Here is a 16,062-nt window from a genome sequence, read left to right on the forward strand (position 1 = left end):
TCCTAGCTATCTTCTGCTAATTGCTCTCCCTACTTCCCTAAATTTGATAGTCTGAAAGATCCTATGTATAAACCATTGCATTTTTAGTTAGAATATAGGGAATCTGAGGGTGCTAGATTACTTATTACTTCCGTAGTTACTGAGTTTGACTTGTCTTTAGGGTTGTTAATTTGAGTTTTCTGTCTGGTCTGCATTTCTTTATCAGATTAGGGTGTTTTTTTTAATGCTCTTTTGAGCCTGGTGGATTGAGCATCAGGAAGAGGATTATTCTGTTTCAGATTTGGCGCCTGACAATTATGCCAGCTAGCAGAATCCACGTGGGAAACTAAAGCTCTTGAAATTAGCTGAACAGCCTTATTTAGTACAGTTTTTATGTTTTCTTACCTTTTATAAAAGCCTTTTGTTTTCTTGTGTCTTTTAAGTGGGAAACCTCTGTGGTGGGAGAGACTTCAGCATGTAGGATGTTATTAAACCACATTTAATGTGGAATACTGTGTACAGATATTGAATATGTTGTCTGGATTCTGAACAGATGGGCAAGATAGATATGATCCCTGTCCTACATTCATTTCTAACAGGAGAGATGAAAAATAAAAGTCAAAATAACAATTAAAATAGAGGTGGTGAAAATTACCTTGCAGTCCAGAATAGTCATCTTGTGGGATTTCTGATCCATGTACCTGTGAAGTGAACTAAGCAGAGATTATTTGGGAAAAAGTTTGAAGGAGGCATATGTTGGAATGTAGCATCATAAGAGAATTTAGTATCAATCAAGATACTGCTTCCAGGTCTTTGTGGAATACAGAGAGTATCAAATATTTGAAAAAGTGAAAAGGGGTGTCCAATTTAGTGCTTGTACTGACTAGGCAACGTTTTCATACATACATATGGTCTTTGGTTTTAAGTACTTAAATAATCCAGCTGGAAAGATGTATTTTTTACTATGTTATAGTATAGGACAGTCTCTAGTAGGCAATTTGAAAAAAGTGCTCTGAGAGCTAGAAAAGTAAGTAAATAATTTTACTTTTGGTGGTAGGGGATGACAACAGGGAAGGTAATATATATTTTGGGCTATAAAGAGGATAGAATTCCTCTGTTCTGAGGACATTCCCGGCAAAAGTAATAGCATAAACAATGGCATGGTGTAGTTACAGTTCAGAAAGTTTGGAATGTTACGTACTAGATGTAGGTTTTGTATGAGAAGTGGTAGGAGAGAATTTGTGAAGGTAATCGGGAACCTGATTGCAAAGGGTTCTAAGATGTCATGCTCTGGAGCATGGCCTTTATCTTCTACTTAATGGAGAGTCTTAGAAAGCTTTTTAAGGTTTTCTGTATGCTTGAATATTTTCTTAAGAAAAAGTCAAAAGAATAGTACAATGAAGACCCATGTAGACACCATCTAGATTTAAGTTATTGACATTTTGGCACTTAATTTCACATGTATATATTCTATTAGACCATTTTAAAGTAATTTACAAGTTTCACAGCACTTTGTCCCTAATTATTTCAGCATACATTCTCTAAGAGGACATTCACTTATGTGAAAGTACAACACTGTTACAACATAGAGCAATTAATAATTCCCTGTTATTTAATGTCCAGTCACAGAAGTTTTTTGAAAAGCAAGGGAGTAAACTAATTAGGATGGAAGGCCTTGTATTACCATCATTATACAATTGTTTCAGAAAAAGCAGGTGAGAAATAAGGGCCAGAAATAGTGTCATAGTTGCAATGGAAATGAGATAGAGAAGTGGAATTGAAGTGATGCTTACCAATCAGAAGGTAGGCTTTTATCATTGACTGTGATAATGTAGTAGCTAAAAATGATTACAGCTGATACCAGCTATAGGCACTGGATTGAAGAATATGCAATGAAATAAAATAGGGGTTCAAGGAGAGAAGCGGGTTTAGTAAGAGTTCACTGTTATGGTTTTCATCTTGTTAAAAAAGTGAGGTATTTGTAGGTCATTAATAAAGAGGTTGCCATTATGCAGTTAAAGATTAGGGATGTAGCTTAGTGGTGTCAAGGCTGAAGATTTAGGAGTTATCTGCTTATGGCTGATGATTAAAATCATTGGAGTGGATGAGGTTAGCCATGGAGCAGTATATAGAGAGAAATTGACTTGAGGATGGAACCGAGAATCAGCACATAAAAGGCATTAAAAGGGTGAGCCAGCAAACAGACTTTAGACTGAGAGGAATGTTGCAAGGGTTGGTAACAAGAATTGCTGTGGAAGTCAAGGTGCCGAAGGAGTTTTCAGAGAGGAGAGTGGTCAGCATGGTTGGTAACTGAATTGTTTGAAGATTGAGCTGTAATTAAGTGATCTGGTCAGTCATGAGCCTTTCCCAGAGCTCCTTTCTGCCATAGGCTTAATTATAGTCAGGCAGATGTGTGATGTGTAAGACTGTTCTAATGACAGTCTGTGTTATGGCAGAGATTGTGATTATTAGTGGATTAAAAATTACTTTAAATACCATTTTCCACTTTGAAATACTAGCTTTTGAATTCTACCAGTAAGAGTAAACATGTAATAAATAGTGAAGTAAATATTTTCTGATTGAATAATCTTACTTTGATACCAGTATAATAATACTTAGCCAAATTTTCAATTGTTTCTTCCCTATAGTGAAACAGATTCAGATAGTTCAAGCTCCTCTTCTTCATCATCTTCCACCTCATCTTCCTCTTCCTCTCGTATATCGCTTCCTCCCGTGCTGTCAGATGGAGAAGATGATTTACAGGTTGAGAAGGAAAATAAGAATTTTCCCCTTAAAACAAAAGATGAGTTACTTCTTAATGTAAGTATTTGATTAGGTTATTAAATTTAATTTGCATGTTTTAAAATATAATAGTACTGATAGTTATCTCATTTGTACCGTAAATGTTAAGACTATTTTCCTCATCTTCTTATTGAGCTACTTTTGCAACATCTTGGCTTTATTAAGTAAAAGAGGGTTGATCTGGATGATTTCTAAGGTTACCTCTAACCCTAGCATTTGATAATTATTCTTTCTGACTCATTTTCTCTGATGCTGTAAACTCTCCCTAGGACAACAATGGTAGTTGGTTGCAGTCTCATGGCTCAAAAGGAAATTCTCCTCAAAGTCTCAGAATATAATGCCAAATGCATATTTGGCCCTCAATGTACTTCTAGTTATTATTAACACTATATTAAAATATAGTTTCTAATTACAATTATTAGGTAACACTTAAAGCAGTAAATTCAGGGTTTGAGAAAAATATTAAATCCTAGAGGCAGTCAAGAACTTTTTTCATGGTTTTTTTTGATTCTCAATATGAGTGATTTCTCCTTTTTTACTTTTCTTCATGCAGTAAGAAATTTCCTGTCTTAAGCTTCATGTAGTAAAGACTATTCGTTTTGTAGTCCATTTCATCAATGATTCCTGTTTTCTTGCTGCAGGCATTTTAGTATCTCTAAATAGTTTTGGTTCTTTTTTTTTTTTTCACTTACACAAAAGCTCCAAAGTAAAGACTGCTTTCTGAAAATATCAAGGGACTTGTCTGAACTCTCTTCTCTGTATCTTGATCACATTTCTACCTAAGTTTCCTCTTAAATACAGAAACCAACAACAACAAAAAAGACCTAGTACTTTTACATATGTATATGTATTGTTCCCTTATTTGTTTTACTATGTCAGGAGTTCTTACCTTGGGAATCCCTTGAATTTTATGCATAATTTTAACTTATTGGGCTAGGTATTTTTCTGGATGAAGTGCCCATAGTTTTCATCGGAAAGTCAAAAAGGTTCCATGACCCCACAGAGGCCAGAAGTCATGTTCTTTGAGGACTGAGTTTATGTCTGGCCTTTGTAGCTCCTGTAGTGTCCAGGAGAGTACATAATAGGTGATGGGTTCAGAGTTGACAGCAATACTTGATTGTCGAGCAAGTGCATGAATAAGCATTTTAAATTTATTCATTGTTTTAAGAAAGTTTTATAGTGCACTTGCTGTATGCCAAGCACTGTAAATGACTGATCCACATCCTGCTCTCATAATATCTAGTTGAGGGACGTATACAACGTAAAACAGAGAAAAGTAAATGCAATTGCAAGAGGTACTACCTGAACTGTGTGAGTGTATGTTTGGCTTAAATGAAATTCCATTTTCAATGGGAAAGTATGTTAGTTTTTAAAACTTGGAACAGTGGACTGGTCTGTTCTTTGGGTGAGTTCTAAAGGATTTTTCAGGGAGGATCAAGAGGCAATTATAGTCTATTTTTCAGTTTAGGATTCTTGATTAGCCAGTCACTTTCTTTTATATTTAGAAGATTAGGAAGGAAACCGATCAGAAATTTCTAGTCCTTTAGATCACTGCTGCTAGAGATAGGTAGAGGAATGAGTTCTCTGGTTTGCCCTAAATCTCTGACTCAGGGCTCTGAAAGAGTAAGACTCCAGGAGGGCTTCACCTCTGAACTTTAAGGTTGGTCCTGAATAGCAAGGGTATTATAGCTGCAAGTACTCAGTCTTTTGAACTCTGCCTTTTTCTCTCTTCCTTAGTAGGTGTTTCTCCATAGGGTTGATAGGCATGGAGCAAACTTACTGGTTTACCTGGGGCTTTAACTGGCCTTGAACAAATCACTGTGGCTAGTGGAATGGGTATTCTGTTGTTTGGACGTGAGTTGCACAGTTACTCATTTGTGGGAAGAGTGGGAGCACATGTAAAAAGTGAACATTTGAGAGAAAGAGTACATAGGCTAGTGTGAGAGGGCAGGAACACTTCAGAGCCAGTATGAAGGAAGGGAAAATGAATTTGTGGGTATTTTGAAGAGTGAGGTTTGGGTGGGTAGTGTCAGCCCCATGTGAACTACATGGAGTGAGTTCTCTACCACAGGAAAGGGAAGCTTATATGCATTTCTAGAAGCAAGGCACATTGCCTAATCAGGTACCCTGTTAGGATCCTGAAATATCCTGATGTGAGGGTGTAGAATATCTTAGCCACCGCAAGCAGTAACAAGTTGCCGTAGAATATTGCATATCTATTTGATCGCCCACCCCTGGTGAAATTTGTGTTGTACTGTAGTCTACACTTGATAATGGTTGATAATGTTGTTTTCAAAGCCTAACTTGGTTTATGAGTTTTGCCCTAAATGTGGGGCTTATTGAATGACTTTTTATAACTAGATATACAATATCTGGAATTACTCCATTCTGGCCTAGGATACTGATGGCCTGTATTAACGTTTTTCAGAATGTCTGTTCTTTAAGAAATGGGTTTTTACTTGAAAAGAGAAAGCTTTTCTTTATTGCTTACTCAGTCCTCTTAAAAAATAATAAAGGCTGAGGTTATTGTTGAGTGAGTAATAGAAGTGGTATTTTGTTTTGTAAATTAAATACACACACATGGGTAAATGAAATGTTTATTATTTAGAGTCCCTACTGTGTGCCGAGCTCTGTTATAGGCGCTGAGGATTTATCATTGAATAAAGCAAAGTTCTTGGACTCTCGGGACTTACATATAGTAGAGGGGACAACTAACTAGTAAATGAGTAAATATACATCAGATAAAAGAAATAGAAAAATGTAAAGCATCATATAAGGGGCATAGCATGTGATGACTTTTGGGGAATGAGAGCAGTCTCTGGCCAGGGAACATTTGCGCAGAGCTCTTCCAGACATCTGGAGAAAGATTGTTCCAGACATTTTTTTATGTGAAGTAGTAATCCTCTGCTTGCAATCCAGATATCTACTAAGTCCATTCTTCTTAAATACCCACCTATTAAAAATTAAATCATAGGTGTTTCATTGGAGAAATAGGTGTTTAAGACTTCCAGCATGAAAACTAAAGGAACTAATGCATCAGAAATGACCCTTTGAGAAGATGATATTCATACTTTCATACATATGTGTGTTTGGCACATTGAAATTAAAACTAGAAGCTTTCATATGCTACTTTATAAAGAGGACTTTTCTATTATTAGAATGAGAAAATTTGGATACATTTCTTTGTTTAGAGATGAATGATCAATTGGGGTGATAAAAGGGGAGAAAAGTGAAAGAAAAAGAGAAAGAATTAAAATTAATTGGGGGCTATACATCAGTGAATCCTAATGTAAACCATACAATATAGTTAATAGTATGATTATAATATTATGTCATCAACTGTAACAAAGATACCACACTAATGCAAAGAGTTAATAAGATGGGGAACTGTGTGTAGAGGAACTCTACTTTTTGCATGATTTTTCTGTGAACCCATATCTTCTCTAATAAAAATTATTGGAGAGTGATAATTTTATTTAATTCATACTCAGTATTTGGTTTCCTACTCTAAAGAATGCAAGACCCACTCATGCATGTGTGCATGTGTGTGTATTCATACATATTTGAATATACATAATCATGTATATACTAAGAGTAGAAAGTTGCTTATCACATTAGGGTTCTCCAGAAAAACAAATTTATTATAGGAATTTGCTCATGCAGCAATGGGGATTGTCAAATCCAAATTCCATAGGTTAGGCTGCAAGCTGGGAACCTCAATGAAGGTGAACTTTTATTTCCCAGAAAAAGCTGGCTGGCTGAAGAAGAGGAAGTAATTATTTCTGTCCTCTGAAATCCTCAGTTCTTCAACTGTTTGGCTAAAAAGACGTCCTTCATTGCTTGGGGCTGTCTTCTTTGTGGATTGTCAGTGTAATCAGCCCTTGATCAATCACAACTGACTATATGTTAATCCTTTTACCTATGAAATGGAGAAAGTCAGGCCAGTGTTTGCTTGACCAAACAACTGAGCATCATAATGCAAGTTTACACATGAAATTAACCATCACATTTATCAAGATTTTATAAGTTCGGATTTTTCAAAAAAAATTAATATTTTATGCTTTGTTGTCCATAATTATACTAAGAATGAATAATTCCTTAAACTTCAGAGAAATACTATCCATATATGTCCTGTGTATATCCATATACATGATTATTATTCTACAGAAGCATTCCATAGGTTCCCCCATTTACCATTAGATTTATTTTTTTATCCCCCCCTTTCGGCTTTGCTTGCTGTCTGCTCTCTCTGTCTGTTCGCTGTGAGTTGTTCTGTGTGCCTGTATTTGTTTTTATTTATTCCCCTCCCCCCCCCCCCCCCCCCCGCAGCTTGCTTGTTTGCTCGTTTGCTCTCTGTGTCCATTTGCTGTGCGCTCTTCTGTGTTTTTACTTGTCTGCCTTCTTTTGTTGTGTCACCTTGCTGAATCAGCTCTCCACGGCGCTTGTAGGCCGGTGGCTCTCCATGGCGTGCCAACAAGCCTGCCTTTACAAGGAGACCCCGGGATGCAAACCCAGGGCCTCCCATATGGTAGATGGGAGCCTGACTGATTGAGCCGTATCCACTTCCCTCGCCATTAGATTTTAAAATTAAGGTCTGCTAGTTGTTTGAGGAGATAGAGATGAATATCTCTTAAAGAGGAATCTAGGGAAACAGATATTACTCAAGCAGTTGGGTGCCTGCCTGCCACATAGGAGGTCCCAGGTTTGGGTCCCGATGCCTCCTAAAGAAGATGAGCAAGACAGCGAGCTGATGGAACAAGTTGACGCAATGAGATGACTTAATGAGATGGTGCAACAAAGAGACAAAATGAGGAAACACAATGAGAGAAACAACAAGGAGGGAGTGAAGGCAGCTCAAGCAATTGGGCACCTCCCTCCCACATGGCAGGTTTCAGATTTGGTTCCTGGTGCTTCCTAAAAAAAAAGATGAGCACATAACGAACAGACATAGAGCAGACAGTGTACACAAACAACAAGGGTGGGGGAGAAATAAAATCTTAAAAAAAAAAAAAAGGAATCTAGCAGATATGGCTCAAGCGGTTGGATCCCTCCTTTTTGCTTGGGAGGCACTGGGTTTGGTCCCTGGTGCCTCCTAGAAAGTAGGGACAAGCAACAAGCAAACAAAACAGGTGAAGGAACCAATTCAGGGAAGCTAGTGTGTCTCAGTGATTGAGTGCTGGCTTCCCACAAGGGAATCTAGCTAGAGATTGAGCATACAATTCATGCTGAAAGCCAAATAACACTGTAGGTCATGATGATTGAATGCAGGATGAATGGAATAAGATATGAGAAGCCACAGGACTGAGTGGAAGGGAGATAACTGGTACTGCAGTGGTTAAGGAAGTAACCTGGCTTGAACTGAGCCTTGAAAGGTGCATAGGATATGTATGAAAGGTAACAAGGTGACGAGAATGTGAAGTTTCTTAAGAAAAGGGCCAATTCTGTCACCTTACATGCCATTTGTGTTCCCTATGTCTGTTACATAATAGTAGGGACCCAGGAAATAATTTGTTTTTGCATTATTTATTATCAAAACAGTTAATATTGTCAACTCTAAAATGCACACTTTATTCTTTGAGCATTTCTGAGATTGGGGCTAATAATTTATGGCATTTTGGAATATTTGGTAGTGCTTTTGTCTAAATATGTAAAATCAGTGACTTAGATTTGATGAAATGTGGACTCCTCACTTTACATAAAAGATACGCTTAGAGTTATATTTATCATCGGAGATTTTGTCCTTATTGAGATGGGTTCTACATTTATTTCAGTTTTTTTATTTCTGGGTCAGTTTTTTAAGGTATTCTTAGGAACTTTGTGTCTGAGACTAATTTTGGAGAAAAACCAAATGAGAGCATGAGAGGGAAAACGGACTTGGCCCAGTGGTTAGGGCGTCCGTCTACGACATGGGAGGTCCGCGGTTCAAACCCCGGGCCTCCTTGACCCGTGTGGAGCTGGCCCATGCGCAGTGCTGATGAGCGCAAGGAGTGCCGCACCACGCAGGGGTGTCCCCCGCGTAGGGGAGCCCCACGCGCAAGGAGTGCACCCCGTAAGGAGAGCCGCCCAGCGCGAAAGGAAGTGCAGCCTGCCCAGGAATGGCGCCGCCCACACTTCCCATGCCACTGACTACAACAGTAGCGGACAAAGAAACAAGACGCAGCAAATAGACACACAGAACAGACAACCCGGGGAGGGGGCGAATTAAATAAATAAATAAATCTTTGGGGGGAAAAAAAAAGAGAGAAAATAGAATAGAGACTTCAGAGAAGTTTCAACTTTGAGTTTTTAGAGAAACTATTTAATGGGCTAGTCTGAACCTAAGTTTACTTACTGCCCTATATAATGGAGTAATTAATGAGGGCAATTAATGCTTATTTGAGATAGTGAAAGAAATAACTGAGTGCCATGGAAAGTTGTAAAAGGTACTCACCCTGAGAAGCTGGTGAATCTCACTAAACGCTAGATGTGGTCATAGTTGACACACAGCAGCATACATACCTAATCCATTCTCTATTCAATATGTTTTACCAGCTATAAGGAAAAAAAAATTCCATTCATGGCTCTCAATACTCCAGGGATTGGATCCTACTGAAAACCATATCTGAAAAGTGAAGGCCCACCTAATAGCATCAGGTAATTGGCAGCCACCTGTATGTCCTCTATTCTTGGATAATAGGAGAGAAGTGGTCAGATAATTTCATTCCATTTCCTCACGTTTCTCACTCTCCTTGAACTAGATTAGTTTCATTTTGGAGTGTTTTGTTCCTTACCTGCTATCCTCTACTGCCCTGTTTGTGTTTGTGAGTAAAAATCCAAATCAAGGTTCTTTAGATAATTTCGCCTTAGAAAATCATTAAAACCTGATTTTTTTTTTCTCTTGCCCAATGCTAAGCCTTAAAAAGCTAGGAAAGTGAAGGCCCCTTGTAAGGTGTGAATGTTATCTTCTCAAAAGGTCATTTTTGACACATTAGCTCCTTTCATTTTGTGTTACATCTGTTAGACACATTTGTCCAGTCATGCAGCTACAGTTTAATTTTTAATAGGGTATTAATGTTATTTGCTGCTCATTTGAGTGTAGTGCTTAATTGTGTAACCTTGTAGGCCACACAGATGTTAGAGTCACAATATAAAACTTTTGAAACACAGACAGTAATTTCTTTTGTATATTTCAGAAGTATGTTTAGGATTTTACATTTCTATAATGCAGTAATTATGAATATCTTAGCACAAAATCATAAATTATTTTATTGAAGTATATGGTATATGATTTTTATATTAAAATGCTTTTTTGTTACATTCAATTGAACCTTTTTTTTTTTACCGCATTGTTAACCATTTGTATTAATATTCAGATCTTTTGCCCACTTTCCCTACCTTATAAGAAAACTCATACCAGGAAATGACTTGAAACTATGATCATCTAGGTAGAGAGAGACAGATCCAGAACATATATATTTTTTAAAGCAGTTTTATTGAGATATATTCACATACCATGTAATCTATCCAAAGTGTACCATTAGTCACTTTAAGTATAATCACAGTGTTGTGAATTCATCATGACAAAAAAATTTAGAATAATTTCATTACTCTAAAAAGAAAAACTCCAAACTGCTTAGGAGTCACCTTTCAATCCCCCTGTCCTTCCCTAGCTCTAGGAAACATAGTGTTTAATACTTGTGGAAAAGTGGATAGCAAAATTGGAGCCTGATTGACCTTTGTTTGGTTTCTGAATAATGTAGCATATTTTTTCATGGTGAAGGTTGACTATCACCTGATGCATACTTTCTTAAATTGTATTTGCTTGGACTGTATTGACTCTTGAAGCCTTTGAATTGGGACTATAGAGTGTGTCCTAAGTAAATGAATGAATGTCTTTAGGATGTTGAATTTCCTTTGAGGACTATTATTTCCATGCATCTTTTCCTTTTGCTGATGATGTGAATGAAATAGTTTTCTTGCTTTCTTACCCTTTGTTATTATATATAGAAGAGTTGAGTGAATATGTTCCCCCCCAAATTTTTTTCCTGTTCTTTTATTTTGAATAAACATGTAGAATTCTAATTTTGTTTAAGTGATGGCATAGATTTTATCTCAAGGTTCAGATAATGTACATCCAAAACAGATTTTTAGTTTCCAAAATTTTAATTTTGAGAAATAACAATGATGAAAATAGAAATTTACCACGAATTTTCACTTTCTAAGTAGAGTATACATGTTAGCATTGAAATTTCCTAGTGATATCGTACATGTTGTTAAAACATCTTCAAATTATAACTGGGTTAGTGACTGGAAATATATTGATGCTTTTAATACCTGATATGTGTTTTGTAATGGAGGGCTGTTGAGATGCGTAAGGATGTAAAGCAGTAGTGTTCAGGAGATCACTCTACAATGGTGTGAATGTTTTATATCCACACTCTCTTTACTGTTGCTCTTGAGCACTTGAGATGTGATTAGTGCAGCTGACAGCTGAATTTTAAATCTTACTTAATTTTCATTAATTAATTTAAATAACCAAATTAGCTACACAGAATAAAAGTGTTCCTTCCTACCCATTCATCTATCTTTTCACAACGATGATAAGATAATCCAGGCTTATTATACTCCAGTGTTTCTAAACTGCAGTAAATAGCTTTTTGTCTTTTGTCTTCCATTGTTTTTTTTTTCTTACTCTATGATGAAGGTGATCTCATCCCAGACCTTCTGTAGCACTTCTGCCTTTGGTTTTTTAGTTTGCCATATATCTTTTACTTCTGATTTTCTTTATATCCTACACATGTACTGTCAGAATGATAGTGTCTCCAGTATGAGTTTTGTGGCATTTTTCCCTTACTGGAGTATGTCTTTGTGATTCTCTTTCTCTGCTTCACCTACGTGCTCCCCACATATGGAAAAGCAAAGTGATTGATTTTTATTTCCTCAAAGGAGATTATTAGACTGGGAAGATTTATTCATTCTTTTATCAGAGGCAGCTGCTGTGTTATCGGAGAGCAAGGTGTTAATTTAATAATTGTAATAATATTTACTGCTGCTAAGCAAGATATACCTCTCCTGCAGTCCTAAGCAGTTAAGTTTCCTTGGAAACCTTCTTTTTTTACTTTAGTTTTGAGAAGTTTGGGTTGACGTCCTTTTCATTTCTTAAGGATTCTTTAGCAAATTTTAGGGATTAAGTTTAATTATCTTATTTCTGTTCTGACTGGAGAAGACCTCTTCTGAGATTTGTTTTGTTTTGTTTTGTTTTTTAATCTTGGCCCATCATCTCTGATGGGGTAGATCAATTCATTTAGTAAATGTATGCTAAGCACCTGCTATGTGGTAATGATTATGCTGGGTGCCATAGCAGTGAACAAGGCTGCCTGGGTCTTAGTTATTCTTCAGTTTAAATTCTAGGTAGGGAAATGGATGTTAAGTGAATAAATAGATTTAAGACAGTAGTGAGTTTAAGAAAAAATTGCAGCAGGATAAATTTGATAAAGAGTGACTAGGGTTTGTAGTAGTATGCAGTACTTTAGATTTAGTAATTTGGGGGTGGAAGGGAACATTTGAACTGAGAATCTAAACAAGGCAAGAGCTTAAATTACCTTATCCAACATGACAATCCAAGGAACTTCCTCTTTGAATTTTCCAGAGCTCTGTCCCCTTTAAATCTTCTAAAGTTCTGCATCTTTGAACCTGCCAAAAATCTTCAGGTAAAGCACATCCCTTAGGGAGATTTCTTGACATAGAGTTGATGGGGTTGGGATATTTCTTCCCTTTTTGTCCACATCCCCTTTCCTGACTTGTTTGTTTGTTTATGTATTTATTTATTTTTTTAAAGATTTATTTATTTAATTCCCCCCTTCCCCGGTTGTCTGTTCTCTGTGTCTATTTGCTGTGTCTTGTTTTTCTTTGTCCGCTTCTGTTGTTGTCAGTGGCATGGGAAGTGTGGACGGCGCCATTCCTGGGCAGGCTGCACTTTCTTTCGCGCTGGGCAGCTCTCCTTATGGGGCGCACTCCTTGTGCGTGGGGCTCCCCTACGCGGGGGTCACCCCTGCGTGGGGCGGCACTCCTTGCACGCATCAGCACTGTGCATGGGCCAACTCCACATGGGTTAAGGAGGCCCGGGGTTTGAACCGTGGACCTCCCATGTGGTAGACGGACGCCCTAACCACTGGGTCAAGTCCATTTCCCCTGACTTGTTTATTTAAAAGAAACAAATAGATCTATTCTCCCTTGATCCAGTCCTCAGAGTGTCTGCCATTCTTAATGCAAATATATTTATTGACTTAAATGGACTTTCAGAGGCAAATACGGTAATATAGACTTTTTTTAAGATGTATTTTTAATTTTTATTCCCCCCTCCACCCCACCCCCCCTTCCTCCTGTTCCCCCCATTGTCTGTTCTCTGCGTTCTTCTGTGTCTGCTTGTATTCTCATTAGGTGGCTCTGGGAACCAATCCTGGGACCTTCCGGAGTGGGAGAGAGGTGATGACTCTCTTGGGCCACCTCAACTCCTAGTTCTGCTACGTCTTTTTTTCCCTCCTCTGCATCTCTTGTTGTGTCATCTTACTGTGCCAGCTCTCTGTGTCAGCTGGCACTCCTGTGCGGGGCAGCTTTCCCATGTGGGGCAGCATTTCCACGTGGGTCAGCACTCCATGTGAGCCAGTTTGCCCTCACCAGGAGGCCCTGGGCATTGAACCCTGGACCTCCTATATGGTAGACAGGAGCCCAGTTGGTTGAGCCACATCTGTTTCCCAATATAGACTCTTAACGTGAAATTTTACAGGGCTGGTTTCATTTATTGGTCTGTCTTAAATGTTTTGTGTACAGTATTTAGTTCTTTATATGTCTCATGTTCTACAGAGTATTTGGGATAGCTGGTTCATGCACATCACTTCTATAAAGAGTACTGTGAAGAGGCAACTTAATATCTTTATTGGCTTTTTTAAGGAATGCTAAGGAAACTACATCCATTTGTATGTTACAAGATACTATGATATGATCACTGAACTGGAATTAGTAGTATGGTGATGATCATAAATATCTCATTTTTGCCCCGAGTTTGATTGCACAAGAAATCAGATTCTCCCCAGTTGTAGGTATAGTATTTCATTCTGCTAATACATACATTAGAAACAAAGTAGAAACAGGAATTAAGGAGCCTCCCAGACCTTGACTTTGATCACAAGTTGTGAGGCCCTGCCTTGCTACGAATATCCTGGTTTTGTATATTCCCCTCCATTATGCTTAACATTTGAAGCATTCCTAGTGGAGTCAGAAATCATGCCTCACTATCATCACAATTGCTTGACACTTAATAAATGTTCTGGAAGTACCAGTGAATGTCATTTGAAAAGCAGAAAATATTATGTGCAAATGTTGAAGAGGAAGATTTATTTTTTTAAAATATGCTTAGAGAACACAGAAGAAAATTACTAAGAAATAAATTTTAGCATGATGTTGGGAATAAAATTAACTTATAATACTCTATAAAGAATCTATAATAGCCATGAGATATAAAATAATTAGAAATTATAGCAACAAATCTAAAAAATCGCTTGGTATAAGCATAACGAATAAGTAGGATGTATAAGATGAAAATTATAATTAGATGTGATATCAATACTAACAATACTAACATGACAAAATAGTTCTAAAGTTCCTCTTGAAAAATAAACATAGCTAGAAAAATTTTAAGGGGGAAAATATAGATGAACTAGCCCTCTCCCCAAATGTTAAAAAATATATAAAGCTACAATTGATTAAAATAGTTAAGCACTGATGCTGAAATAGATCAGTGCAACAGAATGGAGGTTTCAGTAGTAGGCTTAAGTACATTTCGTATATGCTAAAGTTTTTCAAATCAGTAGCAGGAAAATGTATTATTCTACAATGGGTACATACCATAAACAGCATGCTGAGGGAAATGGAAGTAGATATTTGCTACACATTTATTGTAGGGAAATCACCCTTAACAATGAAAAGTTCTCTTGAAAATTAGTAAAAAGACAAACTTTTCAAAAGAAATACCTCTAAAGTTCACAAATAGTTCATAGACATGTACAAGTGGCTAAGAAATATGCAAGGATGTTCAGTCTTCATTAATGAAGAAATTCACGTGAGAGCCAGATACTATTTTACCACATCAGTCTGTCAAGGATTTAAAGTTTACCTTTTGGTGATGGCAAGGGCATAGGAAAATCTCTTACATGGTTGGTGTAAGTGTGAACTGAGGTAACCTTTTAGAAAAGAAATGCTACTTAGCAGTATATGTCAAAATTAAAGGTGTTAATTTCTTTTGATCCGACAGTTCCACTTAAAAGATTTTATCCCAGGAGTCACACAAAGATACATTTAAAAGAATGTTTATTGCATCAGTGTGTATAATGGCAAGGAAAGGGGGGGGTGGGTAGGGGTTGGTCACAATATGGCCTAAATATTTTATCAAGTGATTGGTGAAATAAGTTATAGTACACCTGTATAGTGGAGTAACGTGAGAGTGTTTAAATAAAATCAAATTAGTTAAATTTTTGATTCTGTGTAGAAAAATATGCAGGATATGATAGGTAAAAAGAGTAGCTTGCATTAAAGGATGAATATTTAAGTAAAACATTTTAAAGTTAGGAATGTAAAGTTTATATCTGCATACTAGATATATTTGAAAGACACAAAACTCTTAACAGTAGTTATCTATGAAGTTCAATTGGGAAATTGAGAAGAATAGGTTTGAGGGATTTTTGGTTTTTACAGATTCCGTGCCCCACCCCCCCTTTTTCCTTAGGGAAAAAAAAATGAATATGTATTACTTTCATTCTTAACTTTTTAAAAAAATATTGATTTAGATTTATATCAAAGTATAAAGATTATATTATATGGGCCTTTATTCCTCTTAACAAAAAATACAAAAACCCAGAGGCTTTCATTTTGTGGTCAAATAGCATGCACTTACTTGAGAAAACATTGATTTTTGTGTTCTAGCTTGTTAAGGATATATTATCTATCCTCCCACCCACTTTCCGAGGTTTTCACAAAAAATCTAACAGCATTCTCTTTCTTGAAGACATTCCTACCTTTTCTTCTCCCTATGTATTCCTCACTTTATTGTGTCTTAACTGGTGAACCCTATCACAATTCTAAAGTAGTAAAAATTTTTGATCTGTCTTTCTGTAATTTGGCTATGTAACAGGACAGATGTCTTAACTATACTTGTACATTCACAAGTTGTAAGAGGTGCCATTCCTAGAGCCAGAGTCAATGTGAAACCCATCTCTGAGATATCATTAAAGTTCTCTCCTCTGCCTT

General features: G+C 36.9%; 1 protein-coding gene across 1 annotated transcript in view; it reads left to right on the forward strand.

Annotated features, from left to right (window-relative positions):
* NAF1 (nuclear assembly factor 1 ribonucleoprotein) overlaps positions 1–16,062 on the forward strand; it is a 37,433-nt gene that overhangs the window by 2,290 nt on the left and 19,081 nt on the right. Inside the window, exon 2 of the mRNA XM_004450803.4 lies at positions 2,628–2,799. Coding sequence (XP_004450860.2) covers positions 2,628–2,799 — 172 coding nt within the window. The remainder of the gene's footprint in view (positions 1–2,627; positions 2,800–16,062) is intronic.

This window comes from Dasypus novemcinctus, chromosome 1, assembly GCF_030445035.2.
Source record: "Dasypus novemcinctus isolate mDasNov1 chromosome 1, mDasNov1.1.hap2, whole genome shotgun sequence".
NCBI classification, from domain to species: Eukaryota; Metazoa; Chordata; class Mammalia; order Cingulata; family Dasypodidae; genus Dasypus; species Dasypus novemcinctus.